We start from the raw sequence: 25,866 nt of genomic DNA on the forward strand, positions 1-25,866 counted from the left end.
AGAGCTAGGGACCAACGTCTGGAAAACGCATCTCTATTCTCCTGGAAGAAGAGATAATATAGGACGAGTAAGCACCAGATAGGGCTTAATTTCGTGTAGTAGTAGCGCTAGCAAAAAGGAGTCCAAATCCAGTTAATAAACCGCCAAACGGAGGCGCAAAACGCAGCACCGAACAGGCCCATATCTTTGTATGTTTTTATACGTACAGTGCTATGCTAGCGGAGATGTCGAGCCAAGAATCGGAGCCGAAAATGTCATGTGCATGGGCCTGAGCATGAATCGCCATTGTATTCTACCAGCGGTACGCTATTACAGTGCTTCGTTCCAGGTTCTTCTCCATAAAAGGAGAGCAGATAGTCATCACTGCAACCAGACGTTAGATACCACATAGCTCACATAATGCACTCTGGTTCAACCACTGGGCATGGGCAACCGTGCAAATCCCTAAACAGAGTGTGCCACTACCTTTCTTGCACAAACCTTGACCAATGACCGACGCGCCAAGATTATGGACTATTCGCAACTGCATGATAGTAGAGGGCAAGTAGCTGCATTTCAAGGGATTATAACTATGTCATAACAGAGTCCCATATGCCACATATATATAATATTCGCGGTACAGTACATCTTCCTGCAACGTGATCTTAGTAGATGACTCCCCGACCCTGCTACTGACATGTAATGCGGGCGAGGTCACAGCGAAGGCGGCGGGAAGTAGGTGCGGCACGCAACTGAAGATGCTCGTGTGGTTGGAAGGAGACGGAGCGTTGTGGAGCCGAGACTCGCCTGCGGCTGCCGACCCAATGTCCGCTTTCGTCTTTTTCCGTCAATATACCACCAGCGCACATACAACCATTACACTAATCATTGGATTGCTAGCCTCAACATCACTAACCACCATTACAGCCGCTTCGGCGCCATCCGCTTGCGCTTTCGCTAGCCGGCATCATGGCGTGCAACAGCTGGGATAAATTGTGCAAGGCGCAGCGCGACTACCCAAAAGCCAAGTTTGCAGACTCGTTTGTTCAAAAGTCTCTCAAGAAAAGCCCCAAGAACCCATTTCTGTTGGTAAGCAAATTCATCAATGCAAGCAGGTCATTAACAGCTGATCTTTTGCTAGGCTTGGAAAGCGGACATCTCACTGCAACTCACCCAAGACCCAAAGAATGTAGTTCTCCAAATCCAGCAGGCATGGCAGCAGCCTGGACCCTACGATATCCGGCTCCTAGCCTACCTTTACAGACTATTTGCCGAGGCGATGCGAAGAAGCAGCGTTGCCAACTCTTGCATCAGTGGACTCGGCAATGAGAACTCCAAGGTTTGGCTTAGCGCTTCGAAAACACTGAGCCCTCAGGAACGGCAAGAGTTATGGTCCACGCTTGGCAAAGCTGCATGGCGCGAAGAATGCTGGGAAGACTTTCGCTTCGTATGACAACGCTTCTCGGCTGATCAACATGAAATGCTAACAGTCTCTAGGCTGTCGTTCAATACAGCAAGGAGATCAAAGACATCTCCGTGTCTGCATCAATGAAGAAGCATGCCCACTTCACACAGATACTCGCAACGCAACTTGCAGCCGAGCAACAACTCCAGATACCCGGCGCTGGCCTCAAGTCTAAGATACAGTTCGACCTAGCACGTAGGCTAATGAAACAAGCATACGAAGCGTCTCCAGTTAGTAACACCCACTAAAAGAAACTCCAACATGCTAAACTGTTCTAGGACGAGCCGATTGTGTGTAAAGATATTCGGGATCTACGCTTCATGGGTGAGATTTTCGCGCGACAAGGTAAATGTGATGAGCTCATAGAGCTCTGGAACAACCCACCTACTACCTTGAAAGATCTCATGACGACGCATCAAGCCGACTTACAGATTATGAGAATTAGACTCTCAAGAGAGACTCATAATTGGGCTCTTGTTGAGAGCGAATCACTGGCTAGGATCGAAAATGCGATATCGCAAGTAGCCGAGAATCCAGACTCCAAGGCGCTGTGGGAACTCTGTGCTTGGAACATGGACTTATGGACAGATTGGCTAGCAGCAGTTCGAATGAATCGGTCCAAAGACGAGTAAGTTTCCTTTTTTTACTATTTCTGCTCTAACTTATGTGATTTTCTAGGGCTATCCGCATCGTTGATGATATCCTACAACGTGCCTTTGGAACAGATCTACAAACCAACGATCGTGCGATGAGTTTGACATACATGAAGCTTCGTCATTTCACCGGAGTTCCAATGGCAGACGACTGTTTGACATACTGGAAGAACCACTCGACACTGATCAGCTGTTTCGCAGACATGCGCCCATTTTTAGAAACATTGCACGGCAACAAAGGTCTCGGAGGTAAAATGCAATTTTTCCGAACCTTGACGACTGAAGCATTGTCCAGAACGGTATGTTTTCTGATTCTTCTGTTTCTCGGGACATCCGAAACCTCTAGGCTGTACTCTGTTACTTCTTCGCACGACAAAATGTTTAGAAAGTCAAGCTTTTATCTTACTAACGTCACAATAGGAGGAGTATACGGACGAAAAGTGGGACATACACTCGCAGAACATCCTGAAGATTAATCATCTAATAACATCGTCGGTGGCGGACAAAACTTGGGAAGGCAACAAAACAAGTATTCTCAAGTACATCTTTGACCAGTCGTGTACATCGTCGGGCTTCTACGAGCCCTGCTCCTCAGGAGGATTCCTTGCGGTTTATTCCCTCCTACGAATTCATCATGTCGCCATGCGCTATGACGAATCCCTCCATCCTTTTGAGAATACGCCCAACTCTCGGCTACTCTTACAAGCTGCAATGCTCGCACGCCACCTAGTCGCTTGTGACAAAGAAAAGCAAGACCGGCCGCGCGCATTACTCGCTGCCCGGATTCACCTGAACCTAGGTCTTGGAAAGTCTGCTTTCCAGATGTACAGCTACGCCAAATGCAAGGAGATGTTAATTCACACTCTTTCTCCATACGTCTTATCTCGCCTCTCAGTAACACATCCGTTTGGTGCCAAAGGCTACCAAGGCTTCTCAGCAGAAGAAGAACTCGGGAAAGCCATTGGTACCATGGAGAGAATGGAGTCCAAGACGGATGACACGATGTTCCCGGATCTCAAAACAATCCCATGGGATCAAGCCATCGGTCTATTGTCTCTGAGGGGAAAACTCAAATCAAGCTTAACAAAACACATATGCAACCTGGAGCGCCGTCGCATAGCGCGACTGAAGGGCGAGTCAGTTGATCAGCTGCCTGTTCTAGACCGGCGAAGTAAGTACAGTAGCTCAATGAGTTGTCCTGTGCTAAGCAAAATACAGGTTTCCAGAACATCATCGACAATGTGGACAAATCTGTCTTCCCTGATTTTGACAATACGCAATCTTCTGGTCCATTGCCATATATCATGCCCAACATGGTACCCAATCTACCGTGGCTCATAGAGAGTTATTCGATCTGGGAGGCCAGCAGCAGAGTGCTACACAAAGAGACGCAGACGTGGGAAAACGTAGGCTTATTGGTAGATGAAATTGCTACCCCCAAAGAAGGCCATGAAGTCGAAGCAAACAAAACCCTAGCGGAAGAAAGAATTGAAAAGTTGTGGCTTAGCATCAATGCGTTTCTTGAGATCATGGCCGGCCAAGCAGATCCGAAGTTGCTCCCTGATAACCTTACAAAGATGTCAGAAGAGCTTCACGCAATGCGCCTTGCGATGGAGAAGCTGCGCATGCCCAGTAATACCAAGTTGAAGCTGGAGGATGAGCCCACCATGTTTCATGAAAACATGCTCATCTCGTGCTACACCAAGCTGGAGATTCTCCGCGCACTTGTTAGATTGGACGATCAACTCCGCGAGAAGGTGCTCGGTCCGAAGAGCATCCACCCGCTCAAGTCCAAGCTACCAAAGAACTGGGTTAGCGAAATTGAGACGGAAACAAAGATGTGCTATGATGCGATACGTGATGTGGCCAATAGCTACATCAACCTAATCGAGAAGAAGGGTGCAGCTGCAATCAAGGCACAGGTACGGTGGGGCGAGACAGGCGAAGCACTGAAACCATTTCTCAGAGATTGGGATGTGGAAGCATATGCATTGGAATATGTTGATAGCGCGTTGCACGCTTGGAAGGGGGTGCTGCAGGTCAAACTCAGGTAGATTTGCTACATGGCAAATTCAATCCCAGATGCATTTGCTTAGTGGGGAAGAAGTGACTTGGAAAAGTTGACACGACGTCTGACTGAGAGGAATGCTACATGCAGGGGTATAGACCAGACGTGAAATGGAAAAAAAGCCACCCATGATCGCCTTGATAAGACGCGCTCAAATAGCCCGCCGCCCAATTGACTCATACCGTGAATGCAAAGGAAAAGCAAGTTAAGAAATGAAAACAAGGAAATTCCCCCCCAAAAATCACAGCTTCGACTCCGCCAGCTGTGCCTGAAGCGCATCAATCTGCTTCTGCAAATGCTCCTTTTCAGCCTCAAGCTGCGCCTTCTTCTTGGGCTTCTCCTTGTCAACGTGCACGTTCTCCCCCACCAAATCGCCCTTGGCATCGAGCACCATTCCCTTCTCCACCAGCATCTTCTCCACCGCAGGCACCAGCTCGGCAAACGACTTGACAAAGGGGATGTCGTAGCGATCACATGTCAGCTCCACATTGCCGCCCTTCCAGTAGCCTTCTCCACAGCACACGACCGCTTTACCCGAGCCCGCCCACAGCCCCAGCTCAAGCAGCGACACGGGGCTCTTTGTCGTGACGTCGAAGAAGAAGCAAATCACATCGACCTGCTCCAGCGCGCTGAGCTCCCACTCGACCTGGTCCTTAAAGTCCTTGTCGCGCGCTTGCGGCGTGATGTTGGGGTTCCAGTGGCCGCGCCGCGGGTTGCACACTGTGATGGGGAGGTGGGATAGGCTGGCGACCATGTGCTTTTGCCACTGGACCGCATTGCCCATTTCTATGCTGCCCGCTGTGAAGACGCTGAATTTGCGGTATGTAGGCGCATTGGGCGGGACGCAGTGTATGAAGTCCTTGTGCGGTGTGGGCAGGGGTGAGGGCAGAGGTGGGAGTTGGTTTTTGACGTCTTCGACGTCCTGGTCAATGTCTACGCCTTCTGGGACTTTGGGTTCGGGCTCGGTCTTTTTGCCGCGCATTTTATCAATGATGTCTTTTCCAAAGACCATGGTAGTAGTAGTAGTAGTAGTAGTAGTAGTAGTAGTTGATGTTGGAGTTGTAGGAGTTGGATCCTGGGCGGCTAGGTTGTGGCTTAATTGGTGTACCAATCTTTTTATAGCAAAAGGTACTTCAGGGTGTGCTGGAGAAGTAGCTGCCCGAGGTAAGAAGGTGCAAGATGGGGTTTGTCGTGAAAGCTGGAGTCTGAGTTTGTGAATGTTAGTCGGGTGTATAGGGTAATATGTACTGGGATCTTGGTGGGGCACGAGATCATACTTGGCCAGTGACATTGGCTTGAGCACACAACGGGCAAACTAGACAATGAGTATATGAGCAAATGTTTGTTGGCGAGTGTTTGAATTGTGAAACTGTTTGGTGTCAAAGCGATAAAAGTATGCTGTTAACAATGTCGCACGGCGATTCACCGCTTTATCTAGATGACGGCTGCTGATGCGATTAAGCGCTTGGTTTCCAGGCGTCACGCCTCGGGCTGCGCCACACAGTAAGTACTACTGACTACCTGGTGCCTGAGCCAGCGTCTAAAGCGCTTGTATGACTGTTTGGATTTCGCCTACTCCGTGTTTTCAGCGACTCAGCCTACACATAATAGGCATGTGCTATTGCCTTGCAAGAGTATGGATGCTGATGGCCTGACTGTGCTTGAAGGTAGCATCACGACAGCGAGATGACGGCTGATGCCTGAGTTGAAGCACATATGCACAATCAGCGCTGAAACAGTCTCAGCTACATAATGGGGCAAAAGTTCCTTTGATAAACTGAAAAATGCCTGATAAGGTCATAAGGACCATGTTGGTTCGACAAAGTCTCAGAATGGCAGACATGCGAACACTGTGTTCGCGCAATGGAACGCCTGAGGCTGTGCTCCCGTACTACCCATGGAACATGATCTGGGGGAAACAGCCACAAAAGCTCAATTCAGCCATAAGACAGTCATTGAGCATATTAGATTGATCGATGCCTACAGCATCCCTGACGAAAATCTACGCCAAACACTTGGGACACTACCTCTAGACCGGTGCAATTCAATAGAAAGGCAAGTACTAGACGGGTAGTAGCCTAGTCCCCAATCATGTGACAACCCCCATTATTTGGCTCAATGCACAATAAAGCCAGACCTGACCCTCAGATCCACCTTTGGACCTACTTGCATCAACGCCACACTACGAGACAGGGTTGCTCATGAGTGGATTTGGGTGGCGCATATAGCCTCTCAAGACTAGACTCGGCGTTCCATGCCCTCTCGCCTTGTCCTCTGGCGTGGTACCAAAGCCAGCCACCCGACGTCCAGCCATCTGCTTCATAAACTGGACTCTGTAAAAGTCCTTGGGTGGATCGACAATCTGGAAGCAAAGCGAGTTGGAGTCGGTGGTCATACCACAGTCGCACTTGATACCCGTGAACCGGACTGAGACCAGCTCTGCTTGCTCGCCGTGTTCTTTCTGCATCTCGTTGGAGAGCGCGCGGAGGTTGAGGACGGACTTGGAGGCAGCCATTGGCATGCAAGGGGTGCGAGGATAAAGGAGATGATCCATTGACCTTGAGGCCCTCATGTTCTTGAGAGGGTATGCATCGCGCTTGTTGAGGCGTCTGGGGATCGCAGATATTCGTGTCAAGGCTGCTTTCACTGCTGTCTTCTTGTGCGCGTCTTCATGGACCTCTTGCGCTCGCCAGGATTGACCACAGCCATCGCAGAATACGCCGAATCGTACAGCCTTGTTCATGTCCTCTGATAGGTGCACGACTTCTGGCTCGATCATGGGTACGAATTGTTTGATCAAACCTTGTAGTGTACACTTGGAGCAGGATCCGTGCATACAGTCGCAGCTCAGGACATTGATGGGATGCTGGCTATGTGTAACGCTGTAGATATCATGGCTGCTGCCGCATTTGCAACAGCGCCACTTGCCAATAGGACTGGACGGCTTTTCCTCTTCGTCAATAAAAGTAAGGGTGCTTGCTGGTGGTGGGCCTGAGACAAACTCTGCTGGAGTCTCGGTATATTTGGGGCGTCCCCGAAGAGATAGCTGCTGTGTCTTAAAATTTCGCAGTCGACTTGCTGCAATAACGCGACCACGTGCGACACTGCCAGGAATCTTTTGCGTCAGCGGCAGTCCAGCGTACTTGAAACTTCCTTCCATCATATCGACCGGATGCATCAGACCAGCATACCTCTCGTCCTCAGAGCTTCCAGCAGTTGGTTCTTGGGGTTTCAAATCTTCCTCGTCTTTAGTCGGGCGACAAGCGCTTGGAGCCCTCGAAGAGATATTTCTAAAGTCCACTGCAGGATTCTGGCGCTCGTCTTTCTTTTTGTAAAAACCTCGCTTCTTGGGGCGCATAGTCTCTTGACTCGAACGTGGTGGGCTGTCTGAGTTGACACTGCATGCTTGTGAGGGATCCATGATTTCTTGTGTGGCTGCAGGTCTAAGAAGGCCGACCTGTTGCCCCCAGTTGCTAATCAGAGTGCGTTTATGTGCTTTTGTTGATTGAGATACAGTACAGCTGTGCAGTAGTACGGTTGGATATATACAAGGGGATGAGTGTCGAGAAAAAATGGTTAGTGAAGGAGGTTTTTTTGACAATGAGGCGATTGTGAGTTGTCTGGTGAGTGACGCAACATTGTGCGTTTGCGTCTTCACTGCTACTATGCACAGCTCAACTCATCTCACGTGAGCCCCATTGATATGAAATATCCAGCATTAACTCGATTAAACAATTTGCGGATGTAGACATGGTGACAGAATAAGCGATAGAAAAATGGAATGATAGGACGAGTGGAGTTTGCAAAGACAAACCATTTTTTTTCTTTTCTATATCACCAAAGAACATAAAATACGATCTTTTCTATCAAGAATCCCCATGAATGACTACTTGTTCAATATACTGGCATCCTCCATGGCCTCTAATCACCCAGAATCTCGTATTTCCTGTCATGCCCCAATAAGCGGTACTAGAGACCAGACATGGCATCCTACACAGATCTCCGTCGTGCGTCAATCTGGGCATGGCATGCACAACTACAGACGACAAGAGGCTTGTAGTCCTTTGCACGAACGCGGAGCAATTTTAGTGTAGCATCGACAATCGACACGAGCCGCATAGGGCGATCACACTGACAGCAGCAGTGATTTTGCGAGGGCAACGGATGCTCCCAGACGGATTGGTGAGATGATATTTTGCGAAGCATAGTTTTTGGTAGAGTACGATAAGATAGAAATTGAGATATGAGACGTTGGAAAGTGCTGCGAGGAAGCCGCAAGTCTACGGTTACGGTGATGTAAATATACTCACAAAAAGTACAGCAATGTTGTATATCAACGGTCTGTAGCTTGATGATCAAACCATAGTATCAAAGCCGGAATTCTCAAGAGGCTGATGGAATGCGAAAAAAACAAAATCTAACGAAAATGGTGGTGTAACAGTAAAACGGGGAGAACAAGTGCTAGTTGTTTGGAGAATAAGAAAAGGGCAAGCATCAACATTCCGTGTGACTGTACAATGGATTTTCCAAGTGTCTTCACAAGACTCACGACACGCTAAGGTGTTCCACTGGTGCATGGGATGCTTTCAAGTACCAATACAGAAGAGGACTAAGTATGGTACTACTACTCTAGGCCAACACCGAACCATCTCCACAAATAAATACCGGTCCATGAGCTCGCCGCATGCCCCACCTGCTTCTGAACGCGTTGAGGCGCCCATCACATTTCATACCACTATCAATCAATGGCTAGCATGCTTGCTCATAGTTTTGCCAGGTGGCTTGCATTGTTGCTTCTATAATGTCTAATTTCCATGCCCTGAAATGTAATCTGCCAACAGTTTCTCGTGCCAGGCGGGCAGCTTCAACACAATGCCACATCATCCCCCCAGCGAGGGTCTTTGTGCAGCCAGCCGATTCGTATGCATAGTTTGTACAGACTCTTCCAACAAGCATTCCTTTTCCGCATCTTGTCGTGTAGAAAGAGCTTCCCATATTTTTGGATCCACCTCTCCCAACGCATCGTCCCCAACCGTCCTCTCTCCCTCACCAAACGTAGGCTTGAAAACTGTATCATAACTCGTCCACATGCCCGCAAACACCATCGCACTCAGCTTCGCCAGCCACCCGGGGGCGCGCCCCTTCTCATCTGAAAACTTACTCCCCAGCGCAAATACGAACAGCACAAACGGCATCCAAATCCCCAGAAACAGCGCTTTGCCAACCGCCTGTTTCTTGCTCGTAATCCTAAACGGCCGTATCCCGTGTAGATACTCCTGATACTCCCCCGGCAACTCGCACTCGACCGCTCCATCCGTGATCAGCTTGAGATACCTGGCCGACGGCTGCGCATAGCTAGGATCCGGCCTCACAATGCGTTCGTTGTCTTCTTGGGACGCAAACAGCGTGTGAGCTTTAAACGGCTTCGACGTCGGCAACGTGGGAACCGTATCCTCCTTCGGATCCAACACATGGCAATCGACGAGTATGTCCGCGTAGGAGCTTCCGCCACCTTCTGTAGCGATTATGTGCGCGTAGTCTGACAGTGTGACCTCGTATACCACGCCCACGAGTCCCTTGTGCCACGCATCTTTATGGTATCCCTGTGCTTCGAGTGTGCGCCGTGCAGTGTTTGCGAAGCACGGCTCTTTGTAGGGGATTCCGGGTAGGTCGAAGGTTAGGCGTAGCGAGGGGACTACGACGTTGGTTTGTGAGAGGGGCCGGATGCCGCGCGCGCCGCGGAAGGTTTCATTGCAGAGGTTGGAGCCGTAGGCTAGGTACAGGACTGTTTTGGGCTTTTCCGAGGTTGGTGTTGGGGGGTGGGCTAGCAGCGTTGCTATGTCGAGTGGCGCGTCGGGGAGCGATGCGTCAAGACGCGCCTGGCTTGTTCGTGGGATGGGTTCGAATGCGGGCATTGGATGGAGAGTTTGTGGAATGGTATTTCGGATGCTTAGGTATTAAGTATATGTATGTAGGTGCGACTTTGGACGTTGCACTAGCGATTTTGTCCGTATGCTTGAGTTCTCTTCGCTGTTCGGTGTTAGATTCCGGTCCAAGCGCGGAATGTATTACCAATCCGTACGTTCAATCATGACTCTACCACATGAGTGGATCATACAGGCTGCTCCGGGCTGGGTTGCCTGAGAGTATGATGACTCTTTGTCAGCGACTGATAACTGAAATTGCATGACGTAATGCCGTGAGCTGTTACGTCGGGGAAATTATTGTAACACGATATGTCAGGGGACGTGGAAGATATCTTAGACATGACTAGATTTACGACTGACTTGACAACCAAATGTCGTGCCAATGCGTTTATCGGCGTGAGTTCTGGAATACACCCTACTCTCTGCTCGGGTCTACCAATGTGAATTCTAAAATGTAAGAGGCGAGCATCCTGTGTCCGCGGGGCCTTGATCAACGCCAACCGTACTTACTCCAAATGAGAATTTATTTCCATCTTCAAGCCATTCAATGTCTGTTTGCCAACTCTTCACTATTATGAACTAGCTTGTTGGATTGAAATTCATTCAAGTTTACAAACACCCACCTGGATATTCAAGCTCGGACTGATGATTAGCTTTCCATGAAGCCCATTACTATTCCATCACCCTTGCTTTAATTGACAGCTCCAATACTTCACAAAGCACACCTAATAGCCTAAAGAATAAACTCACTCTGTTGGTTGCAATACAGAAATGAGCAGTACTCCAAATGATGCTCAAGGATACACCAGGGAGAAAAAACACCACATCTCACCACCACCCTCTTCTCCCCAACAAAGCACGAAAACAAAGACTTTACGTTTGAAAGTACTCGTCGACTGCCCTATGCACATGACAAAAAAGCGTTTTGTTTCACGATACCCAGTTTTCAAACATCTTTTAGATTCATGGGGCATTAGTTCTCTTTTCTTTCCCTTGCGAAAACAAACTACATAAAACGGGCATGATATTATTTATAGCCTGAACCACCAGTCGAACCAAGCGCGACGCTCAAGATAGAACCGGCAAGGGGTTTGCGCAACGCCACCAAAAAGAAGCAACAAAAGACAAGAACAGCAGTGCCAGGATGTGAAAAACAAAAACAAACAAACATGAGCAGTAAGGACCCTGACAAGGACGATGAAAGAAAAGGGGGGACAGGGAAGGGGGGCGGCTTCGAAACACCGTTTCCGAAACTATGGGGTAAGGGGAATTATTCTTTTCGAACCTCGACTAATACTACTATATCGTCTATGCGCTTGCGTGCGAATGTGAGAGTGCATGCGTACGTGCGGGTTGTACAGCGAAAATAATGCATCTATGAACAGAGAATTGTGGTGGAATGTGCTTCGTATAGATTCAAACAAACATACGCCAGGAGACAGCCTTTTTCCCCATGTTTACTTTGGGCAACAGGAACAAAAAAGAAATAGTATGCTAGGATTCCGGGAGGGAACAAAGGAGAAAATTATCCGCTAAACCGACTCACCATTGGACTGCTTGATCGTCTGTTGTCGTGTTGCTCTTCGTCAAGGGCGAACGCTCGCATCTCGTGCACCCCAACTGAGGCGGGTGCTTTGCCTTTGCCCTTCTCACTAAAGGTGCTGCGCGCGTGGTACATTGTGCTTTCGTCGCTTTGGCGCTGAGCTAGGCCGGTTTCGACATCGCTGCTGTTGGCCTGTTTCTTTTCTTCCTTTTCGTTGGGTATACGACTGGTGAATAAGTCGTCGGGGTAAGGAAACAGGGTGCGCCGGCGTGGAGGCGATTTATTCGTGGCTGTCATCCATACCATGGCCGTCATATCCTTTCCGAGTGCTTCAATCACCGGCGTGACAATGGGAAGACAGGCGAAGAGGACACCATAAGAGGTTACGCCTACAATGACTACGTTGATGCCGTAGCTGAAGCCGCGGTCCGCAAGGAACACCATGAGCCAGGAGCCATAGGACCAAAACACAAGACCGTGAATTAGGTAGATGGTAAAGACGTGGGGAAAGAGTATCAGGAAAGGAGGCGTGGACAAGATCCATTGTACGACTGCAGAGAGCTCGACAACGGCTTGCATGCCACCAGCAAAGAGTAGACCGTTGAGACGCGGCGTATTGTAAGCCGGGTATCCATTTCGTTCAGTGTTGAGAATTGCTTCGCCCGTGGTAGGGTCAGGGTGAACACCTCGCTCCGCAGTGCTGAAGTTAAATCTCGTCTCCACCCATATAGGCACGACGTTGACCATGAAACCCGCAATGACACAGCCCCAGAAGAAGGTTAGTGTCGCGTAGTAGGCGGCAGTCCGTGTAGCCAGGTACGCTTTCCACTTGTAGGTTACGTCGAGGTCGGTAAGCAGCAGACCCAGCCAAAGATATGTACCCCATGACTGAGCATACCAGTGGTTGATGAGGCAGAAAGCGTAGTAGCACATGCGCTTCCATGGTGTCTTGATCTCGTAAACAACAACAGCACCGAGGAGCACAAGCCACGAGCCCTGAAGTTGCACGGCAATGGTCCAGAGTACACCCGTGCAGTAATGCAACGTGATTTGTGGAACAGCATTGGGAACCAGGTAGATGAGCTCCAAAATCTCGGAAATGTACTGACCGAAATTTTGGTAGCGAGTAACGTACGGCCAGGTCGACCAGGTAAGACTGGGGATGTACTGGAGAAATTTGGTTGCACCAACGTCAACGAAGAAGTATTCGAGCAACGCGACTGAGGCTACAGGAATCATAAGACGCGGTGTTCGACGCACAGCTGCTTTGGCAATTTCTTCCATCTTGCCTTTGCGCAGGTAAGGGGCAGTCAGGAAACGAACAGAGGTAGTGAAAAAGACACCAAGCCACATTTGATTGAGCAAGAAGGGACCGATGATTCTTTGTGCCCACGGCTCAGAGGGATTGTGTGCATCCGCACCTGGTTGAACCATGGCAGGGACAAAAGTAAGACCAAAATGCATAATGGTGACGACGAGCGAGCAGAGCGCAGTGAGACCAGCAAGATGATCGATACGGTTGCGTTTTGCTGGGGGCTGCGGACGCATGCGCGGGGCTGGTAGAGCGGACTCGGTAACAGTCTCCATCTGGACCTTGTCTGGGCGCGGTGAAAGTGTGGCCCGTGGGTCAGTTAGCGTGAGCATCGAATCGTGGTGCTTGAGCGAGGTCATTCCAGGAATGGGTGGTGCCAAGTTGGAGACGTCATCTCGACTAGTGTTGAAGTTACTTGCGTAGGGCGTAGTGGCACGACTGTCTGACATGATGGAATTGACACGAGACAGGTCGATTCTGGGTGTGGATCCTCCAAGTGTCGAGCAGCCAGGCTTCGCATCCAGCCTCTCAATGGTCATGTCATCCATAGAACGGTGTTTTGGAGAGGAAGGATCGTGGCCAGATCCGGGACGTGAAAACATATCCGTAGATTCCATAGCAAATGTACATGTACTCTCGGTAAAGGCACCCGCCTCAGTTTCAGGCTTTGGGGATTCCGCTTCTGTGGCTGCTGGGGCTACTGGGGCTGGTTTGGAACTTCTTCTGGTGATCTTGGGCGCTAGACGTCGAATGAATGTGTGGATAAGAAGAAGAGTTGAAATGGCAAGACAGGAAACGGAGATCCAGAGTGCCGGCATGCGCTTGATGTCTTTGTGTCCATCCTGTTTCCAGTGATCTGTAGCTTCTTCCGCATATGGGGTAGAGCCACGCAGTTCAAAGTCGTCCATAGAGCAGGCATCAGTCAAAGGACAGCGTGCAACAAAGTCCTCACGAGAGTCTTCATTCATCGTTGACGAGTTGAAGAACATGCGGATCCAACCAATGTCGGCAACTGACTCTCCATTTCGAGGAGGCCCACGCATCGAAAAACGGTTACCCGTCGACCAATGCTTGAAGAATAAAGCAGAAGGGACTGACGGCATTCCTTTGTTTCTCTTGTGCTCAACAGTGCGGGTCAAATTGCCACCGATATAGAAATTGATGTAGTCTGCCGTCCAGTCGATACGGTACTCAGTAAAGTCCCATGGATTGATGCTGCCATTACTAAGCCCACCACCTAGTGTGGTGTAGTTTCTGTTTGCAGCAGTGCCGTTGATGAGCTGACTGAAGTTCATTCCAAGATTGCGGGTGGTGAACTCGTTGTTGACAAATGTACCGACCCAGGGCTGGGTTAAACGATCATTATTCATGACACTGAGCTCTGTTACCTCAGACTCATTGTATTTCCACATCATGGTGGTAGCTGTGCCCGAGACGTCCAGATATGCAGGCCTCATCAAGGTGCGGAAAGAGCCATGCTGAATATCACGCCTCTTTGTCCGAAGACTGGCACCCTGGACGAGATGTTCTTTTGTTGTAGGCTGCACTACAAGCTCTAGAGACTTGCCATTGTTAAGACGCACATTGTCCGGAGAGGCACCCTCACGGAAGACAGCATTCTAAGGAGGGTTATTAGCCGACGAAGCCATCACTCGTGATATACAAGAAGAGTATCATACCCAGTCCTTGGCATAGTTTTGCTCGAATTCTTCAGCCACGAAATCGAGTGGTAATCCTGATGTTTCATTGAAGTAGACAATGATAGAGTCGGTGTAGAGCTCTTTGGTCTGACTGTCGTAGAACCCGCACGTACAGTTTTCTGCTCCACGCGACACCTCTGCAAAGGCAGGCAGGACTTGCACCAAGGCAAGGCCAAGGAGAGCCGAGGAAAACATGAGGATGACCGGATGACTGAACAAAGGAAGGAGAACGAAACCGCGTGTTCAAATCCAAAAGGCGGTATTTGTCTGTCGTCATGCCGCTAGTCACCCAGGACTAATCAAAGAGACTTAGATCAAACGTGCAACGACGCTTTTCGGACCAGGAGGAGCCGCAGCCACGGCGGGTGCTCCAGTGGATAGCAGAAGGCGGCAAAAGTTCCCCTTTCTGCCACACAGCCTCGACCGGGCCCCTTGAAGTCATCATCGGAGCGGGCTTTCAGCCGTGCGCGATGCAACAAGCCAAAAAGCTCTGCAAAATTTGCTTGGCGGGCCCGCCAAATAGTGAAATCATGGGAAATGTTGTCGCATTGGCCTGAGTAGCTGTCGCAAGAGGCGGAGGGGGTTGTGCAAGGCGTCACCAGTAGACCGGGAGACGTGCACTGCAGCGGGCCGTGCGTCCACGCTAGCACGGGCCTGCCTCCCACTCTGCCTCCATTCTCCCACGTTTGTTGAGATGATCTTGACGACCCGTCATGGCCACCCCCGTCCACATCAGTGATCTTCGCCACCAGCATTATCTCGCCGTGTTCCACCTTGTTCCAGGATAATTAGCGTCCGCCATGCACGCTCTACTGTACTCTAGTCGCTGTTCCCTGCTCCTGTAGGAATGTGTTGTCCGAACTATCTACACTACACCTATTCTAGAGCAGTGACCGATCTTTCAGCTTCCGCATCCTCTGTCGCACCAATATGCCGCATACCCAGATCGATAATCAGCCTAGGTAGAGCAAGCGGAAATGCTCCTCCGCCTAGCCTCCTGGCCCATAGCCCCCCCTCTCGACTTGTCTATTCTGCATGCAAGAAGCATGTTGTAGGTGTGGGCGAGATTGCTACAAAAAAGCATCCCATTGGCTGCTATGCATGAGGAACGCCGGTTCGACGCCCAACTTGGCAAATTTTCCTTGCTGGAGGATGTGAGAAATACTCTACTCGAGCAAAAGCATGGGCCTTTGAGCCTCCCACGGTCGACCCACTTGCATCCCAATGTTAGGATCGGGCATTGCTGATACCACTGCCGATCCTACATCGAGCGGTAAGTTGATGCGGAGACCAGCTCTCCTGAGCGCCATTGCACAGTTCAGGTGAATCCATACGCACAGTGGTCCCTTTTTTGCCTGGACGTTGGCTGTTCGCCACACCCTTTTCTTCCCGCAGTCATCAAACTTGGCCTTTGGAGCCTGATATATCATCTGTGTCCGTCCCTTCGCTCGTTTGAGGTTTGCTACAGTAGTCATACTTTCTTTGATTCGACTCCTTCTCCGATCGTTACTGTCACATCATTCATTCGTTACAAGATGCCTGACAACAAGGATTGCGTAATTGACGTTGGAGACGTCTCCTCTCCTACAAACTGCATCACCGAAAAGCCCGCCCCCAAGAGTAATTGGTCGCCATCCCAAGTTATTGGACAGTCATCTTCGTGGATCTCGGAATGGACGCCCTTCGGCCTTGTCGTCTCCTACTATATTTTCTCCGTCTGCATGTACATGTATTGCAGTGATAGCCTCATAGCTATCTTCTGGTTTATCTACATGTGTACCAACTTCTACATCGCCGGTACCACGGTGCTCGAGGCTTTCTTCAGTATCACGCCCTGTCGCGAGGCAAGGGAAGTGGTTACTCAAGCCCAAGACAGAAAATGGCACTTTCCTACGCCAGACAGCAAACTACCCATCTTGGATCTTCTCATCGTTGCCTATCTGCCCAACGAACAAGACATCATCATGGACCGCGCTTATTACGCGCTCAAGGAGATTGCCTACCCCAGCGATCGAATCCGAATTAATGTACTTTACAACACACCAAAGCCAATCGAGCCGCTGGAGACGGAACTGGCCGAGCTGCCACTGCGCTTCCCTCACGCTAGAGTTATCAAGGTTCCCGGCTCGACATCCAAGGCCGACAATCTTAACTATTTCTTCACGTTAGATACGGGATCAGACCTAATTGCGATCTACGATTGCGACCACTACCCCCACCCCAACGCACCTAGGTGGGCGGCTGAACGATTCATGGCAGAGAAGGACGTGGATATCGTCCAAGGCCGGTGTATCGTATTCAACTCGGAAGACTCATTCATGACCAGCATGATATCCGTAGAATTTGACAAGATCTACGCAGTATCGCACCCTGGTCGTTCGACAATGTGGGGCTTCGGACTGTTCTGCGGATCGAATGGTTATTGGCGCACGTCTCTCCTTCGCGATCTCAAAATGGACGAGAGCATGCTAACCGAGGACATCGATTCGGCGTTGCGGGCATTCTCCAAGGGCGCTAAGACGGTTCATGATCTCAATGTTACTTCATATGAGCTGGCCCCTACAACCTTTGCCGCCTTTTGGAAGCAGCGACTCCGATGGGCTCAGGGATGGGCTCAGGCCAGCATGCGTCACATGAAGATGGTTTGGAACGGCGTCAAGGATCCCTTACACGAGGAACATGCCAAGCGGAGCTTCACAGCCCGGTTTGGTATGCTATCGCTGCTGCTCATCCGCGAGTCATCTTACTATCTCGTTACACAATACACTTGTCTTGTGGCATCGTTCGTTATCGTCAAGTTCCCGACCAACGGGGAGGAGCTGTGGAAGTTGGTCTATTTCCAGTACCCTATCTCACAGTGGCTTTTCATTATTAGGTTCGTGTCACCGGTGCAATCGTTTAGATCCTTGACCTCGCTAACGTCCGATCACAGTGTTATTTGCTTGATTGCTACCCTCTGGATCACCAACCAGGTCAAGTCCGAGTTTGTGTCAAGGAAGATGATCATTCTCTTCTCCGTCTTGTACCCATTTTACCTTGTTCTCAGTGCGACTATTGGTCTGTATGGCCATGCGCGCCAGCTTGTCAAGTACAGCTCTTGGAACCCAACAGCCAGGAAATAGCCTGGCAGTCTGGACCTTCCACCTTAATGATTATGTGCATATCGTCCCTCAATGGGCTGAAGAGACCCGCCCTCTCTTTTCTTTTCTTAGGTATAAATAGTTACGCGGCTTGAGTAGAGACAAGGGCAATATTGGCCCTCAAACATATTTCCATAATATCAAAAATACTTCTTTTTTTCCGCCTTGTACAGCCCTCCGCGTTCGCTATTCGTTGTTTGTGTTGATGAGGTGCAAAGACGGACAGCGTCTCCTGAACCATTCGATTGGGTCTCTCAACATCGCGATGCATTCGAGTGGAGATATTGTCGGGCGTTTGACATGTCAGCCAATATGACTCGGCATGTTGTGTTATCTCGTCACCACTCGAGAGTATGCACGGCGACGGCAATAGAGGTGGCGCTATGGGGGGTTGCAGAGAATTCCCATTTCACAAATCTTCGCTGGTCGGCGAGGGTGAACTCGACTCATTCAGAGATGAAGATCACCCCGTTCGGTCAAAGATTGGCAGCGGACACATATCGCAGCTCCACTGTGCCTGACCGCTTCCCTGTAAGCGGGCCAGTGCAAGGCTGTAAGAGTGACTTGAGGAAATCTTCGGGAGATTACATGAATGACACGCGGCCGATCGACACAGCCGAGCATGTGCTCGGCCCCCACTCCGGGCGCATTAGTGCAACGTGTGGGATGAACATCGCCAGGTGGTGTTTGTGGCTGGCGGCTGACATTGGCGGGCCGCAAGCTTAAAGTCGAGCTCGGACACAGCGTCCTTTCCAGGGCGCCAAAACAAATGTGGAATGTATCCAGCCACCCCTGGGAACTTTACTTTTCAGCCTCACCTTGGTGAGTTAGGTTGTTTATTGTCCTTCAGAACCAGCGGCAGTCTTGGCACTCCGCGCCTTGCTCTTCCTTCTCCTCCACCCTGATACCACCCTTGTCGAGTGGGGGTTGCGGAGGCGCTGTGGGCACCTGAGGAGGCGCTGGCATATGTCAGGGCAATGCCGGCGATATGGACTTTGTTTTCTCGTCGTTTTGTGCCACTCAGACTTTTTTTGCAGAAGATGCTCCTCCGTCTTGGTCGAGATATCTGTCGTGTCTTTTCCACCGACGTCACGACTTCATTTCAGAGGAACGATAAGACAACGACGCGCAGGCAAGTCATGCAAAGATGGAAACCTTGTCGCATTCCTTGAACCGAAATTCCGGTATGCGGTATGCTTCAGCTAGCAGGTTTTTTTTTAGCTGAATCGCTGTTGCCGACCAAAGATTGCGTGGACAGATTCTTTCGCGCCGTTCTTGTTCAATCCACTAAACGTATGTAACGCTGCAACGCTTATCCACAGTTTTCCTTTCACCAACTCAAAAGGCCAAGACGCTACAGTGGGATAAGTCAGTGACATGCACATGCGTAGCTTCCTGCCATGCATTCTCTGTGGGAACACGTCCTGTAGCTAAATCTAACCAGTTGAGGCTGGCAGTTGTGCACTTGGGGAGCGAGGCAATACGCCAGAAAAGGAGGATCTCCCGAGCTACATTAGTCTTTGTTTTTTTTTCTCGGCGAGCCAAGACGTTGATCTCGGGTCTCCCCCGGGGGGGATTGACCTAAGGGCATGCAAGTTTCGTGTTATCGGGAGGACGTGTTTTACAGAGACTGTGCGGGCGCCCTTGATTGGAAAGTGGCTGTGACGTCTTGAGACGAAGGGCGGTGACCATTTTTTTGAGGACTCCTGTTCGAAGTATCCTTTTCCTAATATTAGGTCTTTTACTCGACTGGCAGTACAGCATCAACGCCCTTTTTTTCCCCCATTATGAAGTCCGGACTTCTATCCTCTCCTTTGACCATGTTTGCGTCATCGTCGAGTCCGTATGCGACTGGCATCGCCATGAACCAGAACTACCTCATTGGGCTCAGAGGTTTGTTTGTGGTTCAATCGTTTCTCTTTGTCTTCTTCCAGACTTTCCTTCCAGCAGCCGTCCCCGACTCAAAAAATGTCGACGGACCTTCCTACCAGATTGGACTCCGCAAGTCGTTTTCGGTCATCTTCTGTAACCCGTCCTTGATTTATGGATGGATCATCTTCCTTTCCGCAAGAACAATATGCCTGCCATATCTCGCTAACAAGACGCGGGAGGTGGGCGCATCCAGTGTCTTTCGTCGCGGCGTCAGACTATGGATTCCAACCTTTGTTGCCTACTCCATTGCAGCAGCCGCCTTCAGTACTACATCTACTGATTACATTTCTGATTTCATGGAGTCTACCGGAAACATCTCGACGGGCGTTCCAATGCGCATTCGCAACTTTCTAGTGTACTTCAACTCCATGTTTGAGATTTTCTGGATCAACAAGCAATACAGTAACCAGGCTGCCAACAACATCTTTCCTTCTGGCACTCTCTGGATCGTCTCTGTGCTCTTTCAGCAAAGCTATACTGTCTACATGACCATGGTCATTGTACCCAACACTCGCATGTCCTGGCGTGTCAAGGCTATGCTTGCCTTTATCGTCACTGGATTCTGGGTACAGAGCTGGGCGTGGTATAGCATTACTGGACTTCTCATTGCCGACGCTGTGCTCAACATGAACTTCGCCGTGCGTTCGCAGCGAGGTTTCAGCTTGGGCAAGTCCACAATCCCCTTTTGGCCAATCTACGCACTTATGGTCTTCGTTGGAGTCTTTTTGCACTTTTTGTTCATTTCATGGAGAGCGGATCTGCGCAATGACGAAATCTACAGCCACACTGGCATCTACACGGGGGGTTTGCTCAACGAGAACGTGGATCTTGACCTGCCCATGGCCCGCATCGACAACTATCTTATTATTCTGGGGTGCACACTCTTGATCGAGACTTTTGAAATGCCCCGTAGCATACTGTCCGGCAGCTTTTTCGTCGCCCTCGGCAGGAGGAGCTTCAGTAAGTGCACTCTTTTTTTCACAGCCAGCTCCAGACAGCTACTTACAAGACGCAGGCTTCTTCCTGGTCCAATCCATCATCATCTACACCGTCGGTATCAAGACCTACCAACACATGGCTGCATCAGGGACCGCCAATGGCGTAAATGGACTGGTGTGCTTTCTAGTGTGCGCACCCCTTGTCACAGTCCTAGCAGAGCTCTTCTACCGCATCGTCGATCTGCCGAGCATTGTGGCCGCCAGGGGCTTTTGGGCGTTCATGACGCAATGAAACAAGCGTCCAGGCGTCATTTACAAGTACCGACAAGGCCTCAGCCAGTTCAGCCCAAATCTAGCTAGTTACAGTTGTGTTGACTCGCTTACCAACCTTGCTCTCTTTTCTCCAACACCACGCTTATCCCCCTGCGGAGGCGTTCTTACCTTGTACATCCCCCCCTCCCCCTCCCCATTTACAAAAAAGATATCCTATTTCATGTAGGATTCGGTGCGGAGCACCCAAACTACTGTTTGCTGTCCTTTCTTTGGCATGTCTTTTCAGAGGGATTAACCTTACTTTTACCCCCCGCAATCACCTTGTCGATCTTTTGAATCCTTCTTCCCCGCACTGTGGGGGGAAGACACAATGGGAGGGGAAGTAGCCTATCAGTTGTTGGATCAAAATAAAAGGATCTAGAATATACATTAATACCCTTTGTCTCCTTTTCGATACGCTTTCGTTTTGGGATTCTAGACGCTGTAAATTTCAATCTATCTTTTGTCGCAACCCGCTTTTGTTCCAAGTGTTTGGGCCCATCACTATCAATCGCCTTGGGATTGTGTTTCCTCAACCTATAAGTTACGGTAGATGAAAAAAAAGAATAAATCATGAGTGTAGTCAACATGGAAAAACCGCATACTCCAGAACCCACGCAAATCGAAAAAGCCACCACCACGCCCGATGATTTCAATGCCGCCCTTGACAAGCGTCTCAATCGCAAATTCGACCTCCGCATTCTTCCCTGGCTCTTCGGAATATGGTACAAAGCAAACCCCATAGTCTCTTTTCTACACTTCCCCCCCCTTTCCTTATTCTCTTATCATTTCATACGTATCTAACTCGACAAGGCTCTTCTCCTTCATCGACCGCAGCAATATCGGCAACGCCCGCATAGCCGGCCTCACCACCTCCCTCTCCATCACAACAGGCACACGCTTCAATATCGCCCTCCTTGTCTTCTACATCCCCTACATCCTCGTCGACGTGCCTTCGAACTTGCTTGTCAAGCGGCTGCGCGCCGGCATCTACTTGCCCACCTTGATAACCGCCTGGGGTCTGGTATGCACGATGATGGGGTTCGTGACGAACTTTGCGGGGCTTGTGGCGTGTAGGCTGTTGCTGGGGTTGTTCGAGGGAGGAATTCTGGGGGGCGTGATCATTTATCTTGCCATGTTTTATCGGAGGGGGGAGATGTTGCTCAGGAGTGGGTTGTTTTATTGTGCTGCGCCGCTGTCGGGGGCGTTTGGGGGGTTATTGGCGAGTGGGTTGGCGAGGATACGGGTGGGGGGTTACGAGAGGTGGCCGTGGATATTCTTTAGTAAGACTCTGTCCCTTTTTTTCATTCATGTCTCAAAGTAATGGTTGGAATTGGATTTGGAAGTGCTGACGAGATGGCTAGTTGAGGGCGCGGCGACAGTCGTCTTTGGCATTGTGTGCTTCTTCTTCATGCCGGATACTCCTGCTGCAGCGCATTTTCTTACAGATGAAGAGAAAGAGTGGGCGCTGCGTCGTATGCGTATCGATGCAGGCGGATCTACCGATGTTGATGTGGATGATGAGGAATTTAGTTGGTACTGGGTCAAGATGGCGCTTCTAGCTCCACAAACATATCTCTCTGCTTTCATTTGGTTCTTTCTTCTAGTCCCCTTATACGTAAGTACCATGCCATAATACCACCCGTTCTCACTCAGCAAAGATGTGGGCGATACTGATGTACCCCAGAGTTTCTCGTTGTTCCTCCCGAGCATTATAGCGGGAATGGGATATCAAAGTACAACAGCACAGCTCTTTACCGTGCCTCCGAACATGGCCGCTTTTCTCACAGTCATTGGCACAGCGTATGCCTCCGATCGATTTAAAAACAGGGGCTACTTCATTATCGGAGGTTGTGTTCTGGGTATATGTGGGTATGTGATGTTGATTGTGGCAAAGACAAACGCAGTGCGGTATGCCGGGACCTTTTTGGTTGCTATTGGTGTCTTCCAGGGCTCACCTATGCTCATGGTAAGCTTCCTTCTCGTTCCGTCTACCGTAATGTAGCTGATTGATGATAAGGGTTGGGCTTCAAATAACCTCGCTCCACACTATGTGCGAGCTGTCGGCATTGGGCTTATCATCTCCATTGCAAACTGCTCGGCATTCATTGGAACATTCATATATTTACAGCACGACGCTCCGAGATACATTCTAGGATATTCGGTTAGTCTCGGGGCGCTGGTGATTACAATCGTCCTGGCAGCTATGCAGTGTCTTTATCTTAGCTGGGAGAACAAGAAGCGAAGAAATGGTAAGAGGGATGGCAGGATGCTGCAAAGCGATGCCGGCCGACTTGGACATGGACACCCAAGCTTCAGATTTACGCTCTGATTGCAACTTCTAATAGGGCTGGTAGTGTTTTGCGCGAGAAGAAATGCAAACCATTTTGCTCTAACAAATTCTGCTCGTTCACCAGAGCCATGGCAAGATGCCGGGAATTTCCATGGCTCAGGCAGCAGCCAGAGCAGCCGCGGCGGCGGGCAAAATTGGGCCCTTCTCCAGCACTGCTTACGGGCCGTAACTGTAACGTTGGATATCGTTAGCTGGCAACAGCTGTCGACTGGTGTCGCTCGTCCTTGATGCTTTCCTGGCTGTTAACCTTGCCGGCAGCAATCAGATGGATGTGGCTAGTGGGCGACAGGGGGCTGGCGGGCGACACCAATCGACAGCCGTCGCTGTGCAGGGGGGGTTATGCGACGGCTGTCGATTGGTGTCGCTCTTCCTCCCTGTCACTCACCAGCCACAATCACGTGCACTCCATCTTCTTGCATGTCGCACTCTCGCTCACATCAATTCACCTTCTTATCTTTTCCTACAGCCACCCCCCTCTGCGTCGTACTAGTCTTCTTCCACGGTTTCAAGCTTCCGCCGCCAACTGCCCACCCAATCGCCATAACAAATAGCGTGAACGGGATCGCAGTCAAAAAGTACCATCCATATGTCGCCTTCAGCGCCGAAACACTCTCGTTCATGCTGTACAAGCCCGCGACAAATGTCAGTGGGATGAACACCGTCGCCAGCCAAGTGATGCGCGCCATGTCGTGACTCTCCTTGAGTCCGCGCCGCGAGTCCTCGATGGAAATCTCCGATGTGACGATGCTCGTGAGACGATCGACTCGTTCCTGGAGTTCATTAACGGCGCCAAGGACGCGTCGGAAATCAGGCACAATGTCTTCGAAGCCGTCGATGTTGTCAAAGTTAATGACTACGTTGTCCGGTATCACCGATCGGGCCGTGTAGGAAATAGGCGAGGATGGTGCGGTTGCGGGCCGCGGCGACGTTGAGGTCAGTCGTGCTGCGGCTGGAAGCGCGTGCTCCAGTGTCTCTGCTACCATATCTCGGAAGACTGGTATGTGGCGGCGCCATGTATGTAGACGGTTCAGTGAGTCGTCAATGGCGTCGCCTTTGGAGCGGAAAAGATGCGGCTTTTCCAGCTCCCATTCTATCTGGCTCAGGCGTGTTTTCACGTAGTCGCATACTATGAGCCACTCTGCACAGATGGTGTAGATGGTCGGTTTGGCAAGGACTTGGGCGTTTATTTCGTGGCCTTCTGATCGTTCAAACCATGGGAAAGCGGTTGTCATCTGCACAATATCTTCGAACCACGAGACAGATGATTTTATCGATGGATATATCTCTGTTTCCATCTTTGGGGTTGGTAGCCAGTTACTGCGGTCATACCCTGTTGAGGTTAGCTTGGACTTGCAACAGTTGTGTGTACCAGATGTGCTGAGCCGTGGCGGAAAGAAACACTTACACAGTGGCCGCCCTTGACTGACTGTTGGATCCAGTAACACGATACCAACTGTTCCATATCCACACTGCTTGTCTTTACCGATCCACATGCTAGTACGTGTACGCATAATGGACACTACTGCGCCTTCTTCGTCCAAATAATGCCAGTGATTCTCATCATTGTCGGGACGACGGAGCACATTCCAACTGTTAGCCTCTAGTCTTGACTGTTGAAAGTCCTCGATTGTCCTGTGGTATCGTAACCGCATGTTCCGCATTCTAAACCACTGGCGGTGCTTCATGCTAGAAACAAGGGCAGGCGGTGCTGCCCATGGGTCTCGAGTATTGTACCATACATAGTCGGCGATCTGTTCACGGAAAAACAGCGGATCAATATCAAAGCGCCGTCCCAGAAGTTCTATGACCTGCTGAGAAAGGTCTTCTACAACGAACAACCGAAGAGGAGCCTCCTTCGAGGGCTCATGTGATAGCGATTCAAGAGTCTCACGAAGTGCCAAATGTGTCTTGATCGGGCTTGCTTTGGGTTTAGAGGCGGGCCTGTACTCGATAAACGTGATATTTGTCTTGTTTGCACGCTGTTCACGCTCTCCAGGGTTCTTTTTGATTTCGTTCCATCGTAGTGGCGTTGTACCGACCTGCATCCAATCGGCCAAGTGGCGGAGCGTCTTCCATGATGTTGACAACGACTTGATATGAGCCAAGTACGGCAACCTTTCACTTCTTCTGTGAGAATTTAATATTCCCCTCGATATTACAGCGTGGTTTTTAACTTACGGGTCATGGATTTCCCACTCAGCCGCTATTGTCGCTTTTGGCTCGTATGCGTCTCCGATCAATTCGTACGGATCTGGAAACTCCGCACTATGGGGAATGTATTTCGCAGACCACAGCGCAGGTATTGTGTCTTTCTTCAGTGGTGCTGTGTCGCTCTTTGCATAGTCGGAAGACATGACAGCTACTGGGGCCTGCCAAGGCAAGTGTGAGGAAGGGATGTAAATCTCCAAAAATAATGACCGAATGTGCAGGGAAGGGTGGCACGAGGTCTATAAAGGCGCAAGGCGGATTTACGGCGTTTTTGGGGCCAAAAACTGGAGAAGGCTGAGGCTGAGACTTAAGCGCGGCGATCTTAAGGTGGCGTGT

General features: G+C 50.2%; 9 protein-coding genes across 9 annotated transcripts; 4 read left to right on the top strand and 5 right to left on the bottom strand.

Moving 5' to 3' along the window:
- The first annotated feature begins 845 nt into the window (after positions 1–845).
- On the top strand, positions 846–4,279 carry PSV08DRAFT_11644 (uncharacterized protein). Its single transcript, XM_014224298.2, has 7 exons — positions 846–1,068; positions 1,121–1,426; positions 1,477–1,674; positions 1,723–2,072; positions 2,123–2,396; positions 2,518–3,268; positions 3,316–4,279. Exons 1-7 carry the CDS (start codon positions 949–951, stop codon positions 4,149–4,151), a joined length of 2,835 nt encoding a protein of 944 aa, XP_014079773.1. The 5' UTR covers positions 846–948; the 3' UTR covers positions 4,152–4,279.
- On the bottom strand, positions 4,074–5,563 carry PSV08DRAFT_324101 (uncharacterized protein). Its single transcript, XM_066092690.1, has 2 exons — positions 5,443–5,563; positions 4,074–5,370 (listed from the first exon to the last, which is right to left on the bottom strand). Exons 1-2 carry the CDS (start codon positions 5,454–5,456, stop codon positions 4,407–4,409), a joined length of 978 nt encoding a protein of 325 aa, XP_065948608.1. The 5' UTR covers positions 5,457–5,563; the 3' UTR covers positions 4,074–4,406.
- A 784-nt stretch (positions 5,564–6,347) lies between these two features.
- Positions 6,348–7,586, bottom strand: PSV08DRAFT_354715 (uncharacterized protein; the record flags this gene model as incomplete). Its single annotated transcript, XM_014224297.2, has 1 exon — positions 6,348–7,586. One exon carries the CDS (start codon positions 7,584–7,586, stop codon positions 6,348–6,350), a length of 1,239 nt encoding a protein of 412 aa, XP_014079772.2.
- Positions 7,587–8,923: 1,337 nt separating this feature from the next.
- PSV08DRAFT_324115 (uncharacterized protein) lies at positions 8,924–10,177 on the bottom strand. Its single transcript, XM_014224296.2, has one exon. The coding sequence runs from the start codon at positions 10,078–10,080 to the stop codon at positions 9,046–9,048; it is 1,035 nt and encodes a 344-aa protein (XP_014079771.1). The 5' UTR covers positions 10,081–10,177; the 3' UTR covers positions 8,924–9,045.
- Positions 10,178–11,491: 1,314 nt separating this feature from the next.
- Positions 11,492–14,842, bottom strand: PSV08DRAFT_379494 (uncharacterized protein; the record flags this gene model as incomplete). The annotated part of the gene is made up of 2 exons (XM_014224294.2): positions 11,492–14,566; positions 14,627–14,842. The coding sequence occupies 2 exons, from the start codon at positions 14,840–14,842 to the stop codon at positions 11,618–11,620; spliced, it is 3,165 nt and encodes a 1,054-aa protein (XP_014079769.1). The 3' UTR covers positions 11,492–11,617.
- A 1,196-nt stretch (positions 14,843–16,038) lies between these two features.
- On the top strand, positions 16,039–17,950 carry PSV08DRAFT_364862 (glycosyltransferase). The gene is made up of 2 exons (XM_014224293.1): positions 16,039–17,522; positions 17,580–17,950. Exons 1-2 carry the CDS (start codon positions 16,183–16,185, stop codon positions 17,767–17,769), a joined length of 1,530 nt encoding a protein of 509 aa, XP_014079768.1. The 5' UTR covers positions 16,039–16,182; the 3' UTR covers positions 17,770–17,950.
- A 1,596-nt stretch (positions 17,951–19,546) lies between these two features.
- Positions 19,547–21,129, top strand: PSV08DRAFT_404306 (uncharacterized protein). The gene is made up of 2 exons (XM_014224291.1): positions 19,547–20,679; positions 20,735–21,129. Exons 1-2 carry the CDS (start codon positions 19,575–19,577, stop codon positions 20,947–20,949), a joined length of 1,320 nt encoding a protein of 439 aa, XP_014079766.1. The 5' UTR covers positions 19,547–19,574; the 3' UTR covers positions 20,950–21,129.
- A 428-nt stretch (positions 21,130–21,557) lies between these two features.
- On the top strand, positions 21,558–23,764 carry PSV08DRAFT_411684 (major facilitator superfamily domain-containing protein; the record flags this gene model as incomplete). The annotated part of the gene is made up of 6 exons (XM_066093896.1): positions 21,558–21,694; positions 21,783–22,252; positions 22,316–22,587; positions 22,657–22,938; positions 22,990–23,632; positions 23,700–23,764. 5 exons carry the CDS (start codon positions 21,558–21,560, stop codon positions 23,299–23,301), a joined length of 1,473 nt encoding a protein of 490 aa, XP_065948609.1. The 3' UTR covers positions 23,302–23,632; positions 23,700–23,764.
- On the bottom strand, positions 23,740–25,735 carry PSV08DRAFT_208021 (uncharacterized protein). Its single transcript, XM_066092061.1, has 3 exons — positions 25,501–25,735; positions 24,728–25,449; positions 23,740–24,652 (listed from the first exon to the last, which is right to left on the bottom strand). Exons 1-3 carry the CDS (start codon positions 25,674–25,676, stop codon positions 23,760–23,762), a joined length of 1,791 nt encoding a protein of 596 aa, XP_065948610.1. The 5' UTR covers positions 25,677–25,735; the 3' UTR covers positions 23,740–23,759.
- Positions 25,736–25,866: the final 131 nt, after the last annotated feature.

Source organism: Bipolaris maydis (genome assembly GCF_028858645.1).
Source record: "Bipolaris maydis strain C4 unplaced genomic scaffold PSV08scaffold_12, whole genome shotgun sequence".
Lineage (NCBI taxonomy): Eukaryota > Fungi > Ascomycota > Dothideomycetes > Pleosporales > Pleosporaceae > Bipolaris > Bipolaris maydis.

Excerpts from the sequence above, each read along its gene's own strand:
- PSV08DRAFT_11644 (XM_014224298.2), top strand. The coding sequence starts at position 949 with ATGGCGTGCAACAGCTGGGATAAATTGTGCAAGGCGCAGCGCGACTAC. Across the intron at positions 1,069-1,120 it reads CCAAGAACCCATTTCTGTTG|GCTTGGAAAGCGGACATCTC; the intron begins GTAAGCAAATTC and ends ATCTTTTGCTAG. Across the intron at positions 3,269-3,315 it reads GCCTGTTCTAGACCGGCGAA|GTTTCCAGAACATCATCGAC; the intron begins GTAAGTACAGTA and ends AGCAAAATACAG.
- PSV08DRAFT_324115 (XM_014224296.2), bottom strand. The coding sequence starts at position 10,080 with ATGCCCGCATTCGAACCCATCCCACGAACAAGCCAGGCGCGTCTTGAC.
- PSV08DRAFT_364862 (XM_014224293.1), top strand. The coding sequence starts at position 16,183 with ATGCCTGACAACAAGGATTGCGTAATTGACGTTGGAGACGTCTCCTCT. Across the intron at positions 17,523-17,579 it reads CAGTGGCTTTTCATTATTAG|TGTTATTTGCTTGATTGCTA; the intron begins GTTCGTGTCACC and ends GTCCGATCACAG.
- PSV08DRAFT_404306 (XM_014224291.1), top strand. The coding sequence starts at position 19,575 with ATGAAGTCCGGACTTCTATCCTCTCCTTTGACCATGTTTGCGTCATCG. Across the intron at positions 20,680-20,734 it reads CCTCGGCAGGAGGAGCTTCA|GCTTCTTCCTGGTCCAATCC; the intron begins GTAAGTGCACTC and ends TACAAGACGCAG.
- PSV08DRAFT_208021 (XM_066092061.1), bottom strand. The coding sequence starts at position 25,676 with ATGTCTTCCGACTATGCAAAGAGCGACACAGCACCACTGAAGAAAGAC. Across the intron at positions 25,450-25,500 it reads GAGTGGGAAATCCATGACCC|AAGAAGTGAAAGGTTGCCGT; the intron begins GTAAGTTAAAAA and ends AAATTCTCACAG. Across the intron at positions 24,653-24,727 it reads CAGTCAAGGGCGGCCACTGT|GGTATGACCGCAGTAACTGG; the intron begins GTAAGTGTTTCT and ends TAACCTCAACAG.